The sequence below is a fragment of the Pagrus major genome, chromosome 15 (genome assembly GCF_040436345.1).
Source record: "Pagrus major chromosome 15, Pma_NU_1.0".
Lineage (NCBI taxonomy): Eukaryota > Metazoa > Chordata > Actinopteri > Spariformes > Sparidae > Pagrus > Pagrus major.
Window position 1 is genome coordinate 5,067,333 of NC_133229.1, and position 17,354 is coordinate 5,084,686.

At 39.0% G+C, this 17,354-nt stretch overlaps 1 protein-coding gene across 1 annotated transcript in view; it reads right to left on the reverse strand.

The window, feature by feature from the left end:
* The window catches only part of pcsk2 (proprotein convertase subtilisin/kexin type 2), a 32,507-nt gene that overhangs the window by 5,446 nt on the left and 9,707 nt on the right, over positions 1-17,354 (reverse strand). The window contains exons 5-11 of the mRNA XM_073482146.1: positions 17,132-17,169; positions 11,057-11,133; positions 10,003-10,091; positions 9,359-9,534; positions 4,700-4,915; positions 2,243-2,343; positions 25-252 (exon numbers count right to left, since the gene is read on the reverse strand). Coding sequence (XP_073338247.1) covers positions 25-252; positions 2,243-2,343; positions 4,700-4,915; positions 9,359-9,534; positions 10,003-10,091; positions 11,057-11,133; positions 17,132-17,169 — 925 coding nt within the window. The remainder of the gene's footprint in view (positions 1-24; positions 253-2,242; positions 2,344-4,699; positions 4,916-9,358; positions 9,535-10,002; positions 10,092-11,056; positions 11,134-17,131; positions 17,170-17,354) is intronic.

Sequence of the window (17,354 nt, forward strand, 5' to 3'; positions counted from 1 at the left end):
ACTAAAAGTAGAGATGTGACTCACTGGGTCTCCTGAATGGATCCGGCTACACAGTGGAAACGCTCAGGCACTGTTTTCCATTCCTTGGCCATTTTCACCATGCCCCCGGCGTCCAGCACACCGTAGCCAAACAGGTGGTTGAACTCGAGGCCCACGCCATTCCTCCTCCACTGGTGGACCTCGTCATGGAGCTGGTTCCTCTTAGAGGTCAGGACTGACAGATGCTGCATGTCTCTCCATGTCAGGTTAGGGCTGGGGTGGAAAAACAGTCACCAGCGAACGTAGGGCAGAGGAAGGAGGATAATGGAAGAACAAAGTGACGAAAGAAGACTAAAATAGGCAGGAAATGACTGAACATTTTGTAACACTCTATGTTAAGGTCCTTGTAATAAGTTTTATAAGTAACTTAAAGGTGCCTATCAACATTATCATGTGTTAAATAAGACTAAGTGTTATAATAACATCAAAAACATGTTTACTGTTAGATTGTACAGTATTAGAAACTTATTAACCATTTATAGACTGCTTAAAGGTGCAGTATGTAAGAATTTAGTTAAAAACATTAAATAAATAACTAACATCAACAGAATGCCAAAGGCCTTATTATCCATTAACACTTATAACACACTTATTAGAAGGACCTGAATATAAAGCTACTTAACAGTTAACAACACAAATAATCAAGGTTTATGTTACAATAACCATAAATAATACATGTTAAATTTATAATAGTTAATAGTCATTTCACTGTTAACAAACAATAAAATGCATTATTAACCATTTATTAAGCAATTTTAAACATCAGTAAACATCAGTTGCGACTTTATGGCCATCCAAATAATGTGTATAGATGAATATAACAGTGTTTATTAACCATTTACAAAGCATTATAAACAACAGTTGCAACTTTACAATAAACACTTGCTCACCATTTACTAATGATGGTTATTATAAAGTGTTATCATTGTCAAACATTTCTCATGGTTTGTCTTTAATTAATTATCTAAAGATCATAGTTTCTCTGTGTTGAGGCAGATTGTTGTCTTTGTTTGTGTCTCCCTCTGTTATCTTGGCTGTGTGTAGTGACAGATTTGCTCTGGCTGACTCACTGACTCCTGCCATCGCATGATTCAAGTGCGTTTGGGCAGTAAAAAGGCAGCGCACTCGTACTAACAGCCTCGTGGCTTATTTGCCGCCGGACGGGGTGAGTATCCGCTCCTCCCAACAGCAACATCATTATTGTGTGTGCAAAGCAAACAGTATTTCTTTACTCAGCTCTGCTAGCTGGTGTCAGTTAATGGCAGGAGAATCTCGTCAGCCTTTAATGTGAGAAATGAAGCATCTGAGGGAGAGGAAAAGGCTTTCCTCTGGGATTTTGAGAAGCAGTAATTCTCCAGGTTTTAGATTTGTCATACTTGTTTAATTACATGTGGGTGGGTTTACTTAAGTAGCATATGTTTCAGTTATTTTCTGATTCACAAGGAACAATCTGTTCTGAATTCACAAGGATTATAAAATAAACTGCAACTCTTCCATCAGTGTTAATATGACCTGATTACAGGTTTACTTGTAAACATCAATAATAGAAGCTTCGGTTTCACAATTAGCCCACATAACATTTCCAGCAGATTCAGATAACCAAGCACTGCAGTGCTTTTCACCATTCAGCACAGTGTCTCTGCTCCATGCATACAGGAAGAGCACTAATAAATAAAACATAAGCACTGAGCCCATTTAAACAGAATACACATTTTATGTTTTTAGCTTTGTACTGAGATATAAAGAGCACTGATCGTAATATGATTTGTGTCATTGGCACTAGCACGTTGAGTCTGTGCCTTGTGGGTGACAGAATAAGTGATGTTTTACTTTTCTTTCATGATAAATAAGCAATTCTGTGCAAAGTGGAGAAATGATTCGTGCTTTTATGGAGTTCAGACGCAGAGAAAATAAGATAGAAAGATTGACAGAGGGAGCCACAGACTTTTGTGAGGTATAAAAGCTCAAGGTTGTACTTGGAAAGAAATAGCAGCTCGTGAATTGCATAAAAACAGCGATCGTTGAAATCAACGATTATCTGAATCTAATGCTTGAAACCATTTTTGAAATGATGTCTTCTAACCAGCACTTTGTTCTGCAGAGAGGAGTCAAATAACTTAATATCTGCAAATAATAATGTTTTATATAGAGAGTCCATCTAATTGAATAATAAGTTTAATTGAAGGGGCAGGAGAGTACATACTTAGCCTCAAGAGCCAGAGCAAAGACGCCGGCTGCCTCTGGAGCTGCTGCTGACGTGCCAGAGTGACGCAGTGTGCAGTTCCCATACAGATCTGTGGTGGCCTGAAATAACCAAATCACGGGAGAGAAAAATAAAAATAATGTTTTTAAAATGCACCATATGGAAATGATTGGGGTGAGGAAGGGGGCTGGATATTTTGTTTCACTTCGTTAAACAGCTCTCCCCAGTGTTATTAATATGGGTCTTCTTTATTAAGAAAGAAATTGCAAAACCCAGCCTGCAAAGTCTCAAAGTGATAACACAGCTGAGTGGTAAAGTTGATTTTGCCATGAAGAAAAGTGTGTTAAGATATTAATAGAGTAATAATGTACACATAGCTAGCACATCAGAGAACTGAAGTGGAATTAGCACTTGCCAAAATGATCGTAAACTTAACAAAATGATGCTTCCCTTTGACCGAATACTGTAAACACAAGCTTTCATTTCATTTCTGTGGACCAACAGAAGAGTTCGGTCTTCAACCTTGCGTTAGTTAAAGTGTTGTTATTAATGAGATATGAAAGCATCAAACATGCATTTAGGATGAATTCAATGTATACACTTTGAAAAAACATCATGAAAGACAATCATTTTTTATGTTAGCTAGTGGGTGATGCATGTACCAGAAGTTCTTGTAAACAACATTGTGATTGGTTCCACCATGCAAAATAAAGTTATGGTGGGAGATAGTGACAAATGACATGCTCTTTACTAGGGATGCAACGGTAGAGTTTTCCCACAGTTCGGTATGCATCACAGTTTTTGGGCCACGGTAACGGTACGGTTTCGATATCTTAATATAAAACTACTCACACTAGCAAAGGCAGTATTGCATGTAAAAATAATTAAAAGCAGATATAGTCAAACCACAAACCTTATTATAAAAATTTAACACTTATCTTAATTGCCTTCCATAAAAAAACATATACAGTATCCAGTCAAGTTAAACAGCAAACATTATTGTAGTATTGTATTGTACTGTATTGTATTGTATTGTTTGCCTTTGTGTATTGAACCTAACAGGGTGTATTGAACGGTTCGATAAAATATTGAATATTGTTGCATCCCTTTACACAGATAAAGTTAAATCACTCAAAAAAAAAAAAGTAGAACACCCTATCTTCAGTAAAAAGTCTAATACATAAGCCACTACCTCAGACATGCAAAAAGTAATTTACTGAGAAAGCTTTTTCAGTCTAAGGAGATAATCAATCAATATAATTATTTTCAGTGTAGAGAGCAGAGGGTACATTGGCTGAACTGCTATATAAACACATTAGCAGACAAGTTATGTTTATATTCATCGACTAAGCATTTAATTATTTAATTTGGCGCTTAATTAGAAATGATAACAGATTGACTGAAATTAGAGGGGAAACCCTAGGGAAGAGCCGTGGCTCTGTCAACAGCCAAAGGTAATTTGCATAATCACAAACACAAACACTGCTGCCGTCATACGCTGGGAAATTCATTCTACACAGAATGTACGTCTATGTTCTTCATGTATGCATTGGAAAGATATAAGAGCACTGACATGTTGACATTAGTCATCAAGGTCAGGCATTTGTCTGGCATGAAATGAAGTAAACATCATCTGTTGTGCGTCAGTTGTGTGTCTTTTCGAAGACGGTATAGATGCTCGCTTGGTCTGTTTGATGCTGGTGACTCACCCACTACTTTTTTCAGGGATCACCCGCTGCTGGTGACACAATACTTCAGTTAAATGCTTTAAAAGCAATGAGCCAGAGTAACAGTCATAACCCATTTGTGTATGCTAAGATTAGTCACTAGATTTACTTTGGCATCTCACTGCTCAGTTTGTTACTTTTATTTCTACTCACACAGAAGAGGAAAACACTAAGAGTAATGCACTTTAAAAATAAACGCTTCATTAATGGTTCACTTGTCATAGTTATAAAACATTTTCACACAAAAATAACTAATAAAGGAAGATAATGAGGCAATAAAAAACTTTTTTCTATTCCTCTTAAGAACACATACACTGCTTTAAATGCTGTGATCAACAGAGCACAACGGCTGCCCCTAGAATCTATAGCAAACCGATGCATCAGGATGTGGCAATCAGAAAAAAGCTACCCCTGCACCTGAGCCTCTATTTTTCACAACCAGCCAGCAATTGTGACACAACATCATCTCAGGTTTGATCCTTGGTCTCATCCAATCTCCTGAAAGACCTAAGCAACATCACCTGCCCGGCAAACGGAAAAGAAGCTATTTAAAGTTCAATCTATGAAAGATATGTTTGAAAGATATCAACTGAACAAGTACTGAGTCCTCTGTGAATGATAAAAGGTCACATTCCTGCTGAAAGGAACAACTTTTAACATTTCACAAACTTCACAACAAACATTTGAGATTACTGCTTTTGTAACAGTATTTGTACTTAAAAACACTTACAACGCCTGCCTCTGGGTTCCTCTTTCGCCCGTTGCTGAACGTAGATGCCAGGGTGGAGGAGCAGCTCTCGTCGTACAAGGCCGTGCGTCCGTCGTTGATGGCTGAGTTGATGGAGATTGTCCACATGCTTGAGGCATAACCATCACAGTTGCAGTCGTCATAGCTACCACCATCTCCAGATGCCCACACGTAGATGCTGCCTTTTCCTGCGCGCCCCTGAAACAGCATCATCGTCATGCAAATAGGTCTCTTTATTACTAATTCGTGGAGTATGGCTGAAATGAGAATTGGGAATTTGGGAATTTCATCTGTGTGTAACTATACAGCAGGTGTCATGGATTTTAATCAAAGAAACAGTTGATTGATTGATCAATTGATATATTTCTATGTTGAACATGTATAAACAAAACAAACACAAATAGTAAAATAAAAGCTTTATGTTGAAAAAAGCAGGAAGAAGTATAGACTTATTAAATCCTACCCCTTCTACTCTACATAGTAGTATTAGTAGTAATTTCGAATAATCTTATTAAACACACACACACACACACATACCACATACATTATACATACATAACCACACATACACCAAGTACTTGTAAGCTTTCTTATATACTTATTGAATTAATTACTTTAATCTTGAATACAGTGTATATCGACTCATTCATTAACTATCTTTATATTCTCTACATATATAACCTTTAAATTAATTTTCTTCATCCCATATACATGTATCAATTCACTAACTCATTTTCTTTATCTTGTGCAAATATATATCACTCTTAAACAAATAATCTTTTTACTATGCTCATATATATTTACTCTTTAATTAGATGATTTTCTTGAACTTAAACTCATATATCAACTAATTCATTCATTCATTAATTACTGATTATTACATCAAATCCTAACCCATACATGCAAAAAAAGCACATATCATTGCAGTGCTTCAGTCACTTTATTGTCTTGTATTTATAGTTTTTAGAGTGCTCAACATGTCTGACTACGATCCATTCAAATCAAATCAAAGGTCATCAGGTAGTGATAGTAACTGAATATACTGTAAACATAGTCCTTGATATATCCTATTCATATATTTTCAGTATGTTATGAATATAGTGTAATGTGTATCTTCTTTCCTTTTCTTTTTTTTCTTACCTGCTAATCTTTGAAGGGCCTAAAGTGCATTTCACAGCACACTGTATTGTAAAGTACCTTGAACCGTGAACCTACTTAGTATAAGATCAAGATGTGGAGGGAGCTTTTAGTCACTTTTAGTCACTTTAAGTCTTAAGACCTTATGACATCTGTCACAACTGTGTTCACATTCAACAACCCGTGAATTTGTTCAGGCTTTTGATAAGCTACTATGTTTAAAATCTGTAGGCAGGAAAAGAAGAACAACCGCAAACTGCTTCAAACAAAACAGTCATACAGTATTCACATAAACCGTGAATGACAGCTCATATTTGAGCTCTAATCCTGTCCACAGCCTCCTGTTCACTAACTGGTATCAAAGTGAATCTCTTTCCTGAGCGAAAAGGATGAGACAAAGAAAATGTCTGCTTTAAATGAGCATTTTGTGATGCCAAACATCCTATTACTCTGTCATAATTAACATTACATTGCTTCTGATTGCTTCAAAGTGCATAATTCCCACCGATATACAGCAGCAATAAAACTAGAAGTAAACCATCATAATGATGATTTTGTTTATTCTAATGTTTAGTTTAACAACAAATTGGCAAATAACAATCTAAAACATTATCATAAAGATGTTTTATCAAAGTAATGTAAATGTTAATAAGGCATTGAGTTTCTCAGATCATTCCAACCATCTTTCATCCTTAACCATGATACGAGAAAACTGTAATGCCTTAAGGAAAACTCTGAATTGAGAATGATAACTTACATTGTTATATTCACTGAAACCTTCAAATCTATTCCTAAAGAGCAGGCTACAAAGAGAGACCTATGAGCACATACAGTCCTATCTCTTAGTAGTTTTACTAAAGGCCGTGCCTGTTGGAGCATTCTGAACATATCAAAACTATTCCACCTCTTTTGAGTTATAGCAGGTAAAAGGCATCAAATCAGTCAAAGCCTAAAAAAATGAAACCATTTTATGTCCTCTCTGTACCTCAGTTTGGCAAATGGAGCATAATACCTACTGTGAATTCGAACACACAGTAAATGTCATCTTTGTTGCTGATCGAGCGCCTTGAAACATGAAACAAACTGACTGTGGCTCCACGCAGAGAGCATCCTCTTCACCAAATGCTGCACCTGTTTCTACAAAAGGCCGGCTAGAACAAAGGATCAAGTGGAGGAGGAGTGGCGTGTCCTTCCCTTCATCGTGATGCTTATTTATGCTGCTCTGTATTTGAATTGCAAACACCGACTTGAGCATTGTTGAGCTCACCTATGAGCTTCTGTCTCCTGTATAATCCAAACAAAGCGCTTTAATTTGGCGCGGCACATGGCGCCATTTATTTCCATTATCGGTGGCAATTCGCTAAAACACACAGTCATGTTTAAGATGCAGGCTCGAAAGCCACTCTGCCTGACTCGATTGTTAATATAACATAATGTGCTTCTCAATTTTAAATGTTTCCTTTTTTGCATAATGCACATCATGTTCAGCCTACACAGCAGCTTATATAAGTGATCATTAGAATCTAAGAGGCAGCTAGCAGAGTGGCTGCTTGATTAGTTATGTTTACATGATCAGAGATTGCAGTCAGCTTTGCTCCTACTCAGCTCACCTGCCTGAGATGGGGTCATTTCAGAGGAACCCACACTGGCCTGCACACAGTGCATGATGATTAATCAAGCAAGTAATTGGCAGTGGCACTGTTAGCATGGCAACTCTGTATGTGTGTGTGTGTGTGTGTGTGTGTGTGTGTGTGTGTGTGTGTGTGTGTGTGTCCAAGAACACTGCCCTTCAACCAGAGGGCCTAAGTTTAAGCCCCTGTTGACAGGCCTTGGAGAGTTTTCACCTTGCTGAGGTGCCCTTGAGCAAGAACAGAATGCCTAATCAGCTCCAGAAGCCCCGAAACTCCATTTTCTGGGGGGGGTATGGTTAATAAATACGATATTGTTGTGGAGTGGAAAGTCACACATTAGGGATGCTTTGATGGATTGACAGCCCGAATACATTCTTTGCCTCTAAACTGGCTGTTTGTAAGATCAACACAGGGCAACATTAAAGCAACATTATGTAGAAATTGACATATTGTTAAGTGTTGAAAATGAAGAAGAAGTAAACATGTATGTAACACAGTGATCCTACCCTCTCACTGAAGTTACGTAGCACAGAAACAAGTGACACCATTCACCCGACAAGACACTGTACCATCAAAATGGTTTTTCAAGCTGTTGTTTTAACCCTTGTTTGGTGTTCGGGTCTGTGGGACCCGTTTTCATTTTTTATCAAAAGAAAAATGATACGATTAATTATTTTTTCAAACTCAGACTCATTGGCCTTGGCTCATTTTCTGTGAAGAACATATATCAGAACACATTTTCAATGACCACACACCGTACTCCCCCCCTACACATTTACATTACATACAGGATGTTCAGGTCCACTGGACCCAGGGCGCGCGCGCGCGTGTGTGTGTGCGTGTGTGCGTGTGTGAGTGTGTGTGAGTGTGTGTGTGTTGTGTTTCTGCCCCTGCCGTTCCCACACAAGGTTGCAACATTGTTGCAAAATTCAGGCACCAACACCGTCTGCTCTCACATTCCTGCACATTTTACCCGCTGTCTTGCGGAGTAGCACTTCATAAATGTGATCTAACAAAGGTAAAGGGCAAATATTAACCATATATGCTGTTTATATTGCTTGTAATTGGGATGAAGTAAACATCTGTTGAGTATTTTAACATAAAATTGTTTGATTGTGTTGAATTAAAAACCCCAAAATGCAGCGGGTCCACCAGACCCACAAACACTGGCTGAGTAACAAAAATATGAACACCACACAAGGGTTAAGGTAAAAAAAAGTTACACAATGATGCTCTACTGTAAGTAAGATTTTAAATGCTACTCAATCAAATTAATATAATGCATTAGACCAAATATTGACCTTTACGTCTGAAATAAAGTTTAATTGACTTCAGTTGACAAAGAGCTGCCATTCAAGCACCCTGTGCTGATATCTAGCATAAGCATGCTAATTTGCTCAAAAAGACAATGCTAAGCTAATATTAGCAGGCTATCATGTTGACCATCTTTTTGTCAACTTGCTTGAGGCATGACTAGATGTTTGCATTTGCTAGTTGGCACAAAACACAGTAGTAAAGTAGGGATGGGATCATGAATGAAAAAAATATTGATCCTTCCTTAGTGAAGGACTGACTGACCAACCAACAGACATTGCCATCTCTAATGCAGAACACAGCAGTGAGAAGAGGCCAGAAACCAAGGCAAAGCCTTGTTGTATTTTTAAATTTCAACAGGACACATTACATATTTTTAAAAAGCCAACAGAACAGCTCCTTTTAGTGTCACCTCCACCACAATTCCATCAAATCAAACTCTCTTTAACTGTACAGGGTGACTCTGTTCAGGTGGCAAAGATCATCTCAATTTATACCTGTTCCTTTGTGGCATACTGATTATGAAACCTTCAGCACAGCGAATGTGACGCTGCTTTACCTTGTTGACTCCATCAGCCATAGCCTGCAGCGTGAGCTCTCGAGGTCCATCCACCGTCTTGCCGTCATCGGTTGGTCCCCAGCTGGCACTGTAGATGTCAATAACCTGAGGCATGTGGCTGATGGATGATGCCTCAATGATGTCAGTCATGAAGGGCTGGTCTAACATCCTGATACCTGAAAGAGCAACAACGTCACAAGAATCTGATATAAAAATTCTTGCTACTTCACTTTAACTGCTTTATTACTGATGCTAGAACACAATGAGGAAAAGTCTTCCTTTTCAACTGGTTAGGTCTAAAATATTATAGTCTCAAAACAGGTCATTTATTTATAGCATCTAAACCCGTAACAGCACCAAGAAAGTGATGTCAGCTTCATAGCAGCACACAGGTCCAGCAGCCAGTACTCTTATTTCTACTGTTTTACTCCCAGAGCAAATATCAAGAGCGATCAATATAAAATGGAAACACAGGGCTGTCTGGATTAATGGTGTGGTCCTGTTGCTGTTCGGATTCTAACTGAACTCTGCATACAGTATTTCCCTCTCCTTTCATCATACCATTACCACTACTTGCCAACATCACTCTCGGCTTATTGTTATTCCTTTCACTGTCCAAAATGCAGCTTTAATATGACACACACCTGCCACCTTGGAGTTGTAGGCGACTCCCACACCGCAGATGTTGTTGTTGGCAGCTGCAGACACCTCTCCAGCACATCGTGTGCCGTGACTGGTGACAGCAAAAAAAGCAAAGAATAGTTTTCAGAGGATTTGCATGAATTTACATGAATTTACAAAGGATATATAGTTGGTTAAGTGTGGGATAAGATTTCCAAGATTGGATGCAACTCAGTGTTTTTCTCCATAACCATGAATCAATTAGAAATTAGCATAAACACTGTAATTCTGTGAGCCGAGGAACATTAGCTCATGGAGAGGCAGCAGGATTTAACCATCCATGTATCCATCATTCATCTGCGCCCGGCTGAATATGTTTGCACATATCAGTGTTTTGTGTGCACCACGTGATGTGTGTCTATCTCTCCATCCCTCCGTTCCCCACAGGGACACTGCAGAGAGTCAACCCCTCTCTCCCAGCATGCTTTGCTACAGACAGGCAGCTATTTATAACAACCAGCTGATTAGCCAGCGAGTTGTGCCCGACAGTCAGCAACTGCTACACTGGCAAACCCAAATACTCCCTCCTCACTCCCACACGCAGACACACACACACACTGATACATCTGAGCAGATGGAGGCACAGTGGAGGAGGAGAGGCGGAGAGAATGTATTCCTCTTTGTTCCTCTCCTCGACATGTGTTGCGGTGGCAGTGGATCACCCAGTGTGATGGGGAGATGGGTGGGGGGCTGATAAGGCGTTATCTGACAGAAGTTCACCACTGTGAACACCGCGACCCTGAGAGAAGACTAGACCGGTGCTCGTCCTCCTTTATCTACTTTATCTCCTTCAAGTGGGCAGGTAAAAATAGGCATTATGTTTTCTATTACGTTGTGTTGAACAACAGCTCTGTTTATACTGCACCATTATGTCTTAATGGAACTATGTGGAGAGAAAATCAATAGAGGAGAGCAGCCAGACTCCAGGGAGAGCACACACACACATACATGTACACACAAAACCATTCCGAGTATGTGTCTGTATAAATAAACAGGGGTTGGATGGGTGAGCTTTACCTGTTGAACCAGTCGTCTGTGTAGCGTGGAAACGGGAACGGGTCATTGCTGCTGAAGTCATAGCTGGCATCGGCATTCTGAAAGGACCGAATGGACGCGTTTACAAAAACAATGACATCCAGACAGAAAAAACAAAAGGAGAGAAAGCAGAGAGGAGCATTTCATGGTGGAGTGCTGACCTTATCACCGCCTGCTCTGTCATCTGGATGCACCAGCTGGGAGTGATTTTGAGGTTTTTCCCAAACAGGGCTTTGCTTGTGTGAAATACTGATAGTCATGCTTGCAATTATTGGGTACATCTAGCTATAACTGCCACAGTTTAAAGGTCCAGTGTGTAGGATGTAGTGGCAGATGCAACCAACTGAATACTCCTTGTCTCTACAGAAGACAAAAAGAAAAACGCAAAAGGGCTCTCTCTAGAGCCAGTGTTTGGTTTGTCCATTTTGGGCTACTGTAGAAACAGGGCATTGCAACATGGTGGACCCCCATTCACCTGCTCCCACAGTAGATACAAAAGGCTCATTCTACAGTAACGAAAACACAATGATTCTTAGTTTCAAATGGTCACACACTGTTGAAAACCTAATAGTAATTGTTTTTATTCCATATTTTACAACATAAATACTGGACCTTAAATGGAATAATTTGACACTTTGGTTAACATGCTATTCTTGCAAAGAGTTAGACATGAAGATAAATGCCACCCTCATTTCTGTATGGCAAATATGAAGCTATAGCACGTCTTTAGTTTATCTTAGCTAACAGGAACATTTGAAGTAGCTCCAAAACTATAGGGGGCAGAATAACCCCTTACGGCTACTCACAGTATTACTTGCTACTCTTTGCTACTCTTAGCAACTAGCTGCCGATAGCAAGTAGATCAGTTAGCTGTACAGGTAAGTGGCTCCACAACAGGGCCTCCCAGTGACATGCCGGAGCTAGCTGGTTAGCATGCTAACTTGAGTAGATTTCTCTGCGACATAGTACACAGATGAAATTTGACGTAAGGTTTTTCTTCAAACATTCGATACATTTTTTTAACAAAAAACTCCACTGCCATCACCGCTGAAGCTTATGAATTAACAGGTTACTGTACATCATGTTTGTTGAATCTGCAAAAATCAAAGCATACAAAAGTGTAAAAATGAAGATAAAACATACGACCCCGCATAAAAAAACACAACTTATCATTTTTCCATTTCAGTTTTTGTATACATTAAACAATTGAGATATAAATGGGAGTAAGAGAGCTTTAGAGGTAATGGTAGGTAGAGGTAATTTCCAGTCTTTATGCCAAGCTAAGCTAACCTGCTGCTAGCTGGAGCTTCATATTTGCCATACAGACATGAGATTGGACTCTCCTCCTATAACTCTTAGCTAGAGAGTGGATGAGTGTATTTCCCAAAAATATAAAGCTACCCCTTTAATACAACAGAAACAAACTCTAACCCAAATCTAACTACAAACCTTCAGTCTGCGGCGATACTGTAATAATGTGTGGTCACAGCAGGGATTTCAAGCTGAGAAAATAATGGGCCAATCACTGCCAGCATTTAATTCCACATGGCCAAAAGTAATAGGATCAGAACGGACAGCAGCGGAAAGGCAGGAGAATAAAAGACACAGGAGACACATCTGCCTGAGAGACATTAATGTAGTCAACATAATTGTTAGAATAGCCATGTCTGAAGGACACACAGCCACACACAGACACACACACACACACACACAAACACACACACACACAGAGAGAGAGAGAGAGAGTGAGAGAGAGTAAGATTTAACAGACATCCTTGGGAAAGCCTGTTGCTTATTGCTCTTTATGTAACACACTTCCAAAGCTCATTCAGGGCTATTGCAGTCTGCTGTGATCTCTCCTTTAACTGTCACTCATGTCAAGAGTATCTGTTTTGCTCTGTGTGCCCAGTAGCAGGTGCAGTTGTGAGTACGGGGAAGCCAAACACATCATATCAATCTTTGGACTCTTTCCACGCAGACAAGTCTGCTGGCTGGCATTTAGAGGAGGCAACTACGTCAGCGATGAAGAGTGACGGCAAAATGGCAAAAGCTGATTGACCCAGTGGAGAAACATCATAATTATCATGATGTGGAGCAGAGGAAAGCAGAAAGGCTTACAGCAACTGAGGTTGCATGTTGAAGTGGCCATAGAGAGAACTTCACATGTAGAGGGTTAAATACTATTAAACTATTCCTCTTATGATTACTCTCTTTCTTCTCCTTCTCTCTATGTTTTTTCTCTCTCTGGAAGATACATAGATGTCAATGAAACAAAAAAACATACTTTCATCAGGTGGCACAACATCAGCAGTGAAGCCAAAGTCAAGGAAACTGACTGATTATTCACAGCAGAACATTTGTGACGAGAGAGCATGCTGCTCCTGAACAGGTTTTGTGCTCAGGTCAGGAGCTGGAGTGTTTTTTTTCTTTTTCATTAAATGGAGTGAAAAGGGCTGAGCCCCGGTAACAAATGACACAGGAGCATGTCCATGAATCACTTGCTGTGCTTCTCAAGCTCATATCTTCTGCTATCAATCAGACTCTACTCTTCCTCTGGTGTCCTGTGAGCAACAAGGGTCAGAATAATGGATTGTGCCCAGTTTCGGCCACCTCACCTTTCCCTGGCAACCTTCGTCTGTTCACCGCCCTCTTAGCTGATGGTACTTGAGTGAGCAATGACTCAAAGCTGCTGTTGTGGAGGCCAGTATGATTCAGATAAAAGGTAAAATAAAATGTTCCTTTTAAATTGATGGAAAGTAAGTTTCCTAATTTCCTAATTTCTTAAGGTACCAAAGTACAATTTAGATCTTCATTCTAATTCACTACATTTCAGAGAAAAAGGTTAGTCTGCAGATTTAAACTGTTTACAAAAACATGATAGGCTACATTTTAAAATACAATTCATCACGAAAGTGGTTCCAACCACCAGCCAAGATGTCAAGATGTCTATGAGTTGTTAGCAGTACCACCAAATATTGATTTCCCCTTCACATGGTTTCATTTAAAGAAACATTAGAGGCGGAAGGAAAGAGAAAAAACTAACTAACTAACAAAACTAACAATTTATGCAGCAATTGTTTCTGCTTTCGTCTCCCATTATTCATCTTAATGTTGGGTTGGTACAGCCCAGTCGCCAGAACAAAATGCTGCCAGATTGGGTTTGTGAAAAACATGGACATGTCCAAATTTGTACGTGTCGTGAGCATCATATTGACATTTCTACAAGAAGTGTGAAACCACTGGATAGTCAGACATTTTCCAGACGTGTTTGTGGCTATGACACCAAGTATCTTAAGTCAAAACATGATCTTTTTTCAACCTTAACCAAGTGACACAACCTGGTCACAACATAAAACTGAACATTGAACCTAAAGAAATGTAAAGGTGCTACATAAAGAAAAGCAAAGTTGTTTGCAGACGAAAATGTATTCAAATTGCATTGGTTGGAAACTACTGGGGTAAACTAACTGTATATAAAGTAGTTAAAACTAGCTCCATCTCTGCAGCTACAGTAGTTAAATGCTAATTATGTATTAATGCATCTGTATTAACAGTATACTAATGTCATATTCATTTATAAATTAGTCAAATGAACCACTTTCCTGCAGAACGAGCACATTTAGCACAAGTAGGATTCAAAATATTTTTACATGTACTGATACTTCTACTTAGCTATAGGGTCTGAGTGCTTCTTCCACCACCAAAAAGGCAAATATTCTAAGAGTTTATAAGTTTATTCATTCATTAGTTTATTAGGATCTGTGAAGCTTGTCATTTTGTTTGGTTTGTTTCCAACTTACATGTTCATAATGAAGTTGACTGACCACGGACAAAACATCCTAATGCATCTCTCTCGGTGCCATTTATCACGTTATCCTGGCTGATTTCAATATTCCATTTGGTGCTGATAACCTAATCTATACCCAAGGAGAGCTCACGCAGGATTGCTGTATAATGTGACCTTGCTTGAAAGTCCTTTGCAAGATGCTTGAAAGTACTATGAAAGAAACACAAGGTACAGTTAAGACAGATGCAGTCTGGTTGTAGTGCGACTCATGAAAAAATTGTTTTGAACATGATCTGAAGGCATTTACGTCACAGCTTAGGACGAGTACCCAACAACAAAAATCTCTCATAATCTCGTCACGGTAATTTTAGAGATGTTTTCGCTTTTTTTTTGCTTTCACTTCTTCTTTCCATCTCTCATACAGATTCAGACAAAAGCAATATATGAGATGAACTTCATTGTAATGTGACATCATAGCATGTTGTCATGGTAACTTCCCAGGGTGCACAGAGGGAGAGTCACACCAAATAAGCACACCTCTACTCCTTTCACACAGTCCTCTCTTTGGGTAAGAAACAAAAATCCACTGATCGCTGCTGCCGTCAGTCAGAAATCCTCCAAGTATTGGAGTAGCCAAACACAATACCATGATGACGCATTGATTTATTGATCAGGTGCTGGCATTTTGACATTTTCTTATCAAGGAATCCAACCAGGTTTTCCTCCCTTTTATTTACATCAGTGATGTGCTGTCATCTGATATCAAATACTGTTTAAAGCAGGGAATAAACAAAACACTATCACTTACTAGTATAATACTAAGATGTGTACGAATGTATTTATTTATGTGAAAGTTATTGGCACTTGCAGATAAATGTGCCATGAAATTAACCTGCCAAGTTTGAAATTTATCAACTTTGGACACACGCAATCTCACAATTAATTCACCATGTCAAAATGTTTCTTATGAGCAGCTCCCGTGCATAAACTAACATTTGGTTGTCCAACGCAGTTAGACAGAGAGCAACAACCACACAATCGATTAAAATCTAACTGAGAGATGTTATGAACCCAAAATGACATTTTATTCTATTCTTTATGTTTTATTCAGCTCGAGGCTCATCTCTGTTCACAGGCAACAAACATGCAAAGGCAAACATAGTGGAAACATACACATGCACACAGGGAAAAAAAGCCACGTAAGCCACATTTAAAAGGATCACACAGTGTGCACATGAGCTAAGGTGGAAAATATCAAAACAGAAATAGCACTTTTGTCTTTAAAGGGGCACTATGTGGTTTTGGAGAAGAAATTCAAGCTTGGAATTTTAATATTTACAATATTAAGGAGGAAATAATACCAACTCAGATTTTTTTTTTCTTATCTGAATAAACAAGCTGTTCTCAAAAGAAAATAAGGTCCCCAGAACACTGTTTGAAGCTAGAAAAGTGGCAGGGTCTGCCACATATAAACAAAGTAAAACAGTATGAGATCGTGTTGTCCTTTAAGGTCAGTTTGTTTGTTCATGAAAACAAAGAGTTTGTTTATTGAGTTTGTTTGGCATAAATAATCAGTCAATGCAGATCTTTCTCCTGATTAAAATTTCTTCCCGAACATGCACTTCATAGTGCACCTTTAATATCTCTGCAACAATATATTAAGATAAGAATATTGAGATAAGAATGCAAAATTCTTATTAAAACAAAGCATAGACATAACTGTGAGAGGATGTGCTTTGAGGCCAACGAAGCAGTATGACTCACTCTTTCACAACATCTCACTTTCTCCAAAGATTTGCATTTGTACATCCTTGGATTCGAGACGACGGCATAATGCAGTCAACGCTGATGGAGCCGCAAACTTAACAGTCAAATCAAACTAAGCCTTCTGCATTTCCTTGTTCCATTTAGCAATCCCTCTTGTCCTTTAAGGTTTTATCAGTATTCTGGAGATAGAGCATCACATTATGCAGCGCCAACTACCCTGGCATTATCTCTGCTTGTGACAGATCGGCCTGCCATTGTGCCTGCAACAGTGCAGTGTGCATTAACATTAAACAGCTTGGCTGGCCGTCTGCCTGTCTCTGCGTCCTCCAGGAATACAAGGAGACTCGGCAGCCATGAAAGCAACTTGGAAAGCACCTGTCACTGCCAATGGCACGCCATGCAGAGGCCCGTGAAATCCGCCACCTGAACCCCTCCTTTAGTTAATAACAGCACTTCAAAGAAATGAAGGAAAGTATGAAATTCAATAACACTGGGGTACTCACATAATTCGATGCCAGGTCTGGATGTAGGTAGTCGATGCCTGAAATGTGATTTTGACATTAATCAGTGATGTGATTAAGCTGGAGAGGGAGTGCTTTGCAGAGGATAGCATGACCTCAACTGTCTTTTTGCTGTTATGCCACAGTTTTATAATAATTCAGTTTTGTTTTTAATGATACTGTGATATCAATGAATAATATAATTCTGACAAATTTAAACAAATTA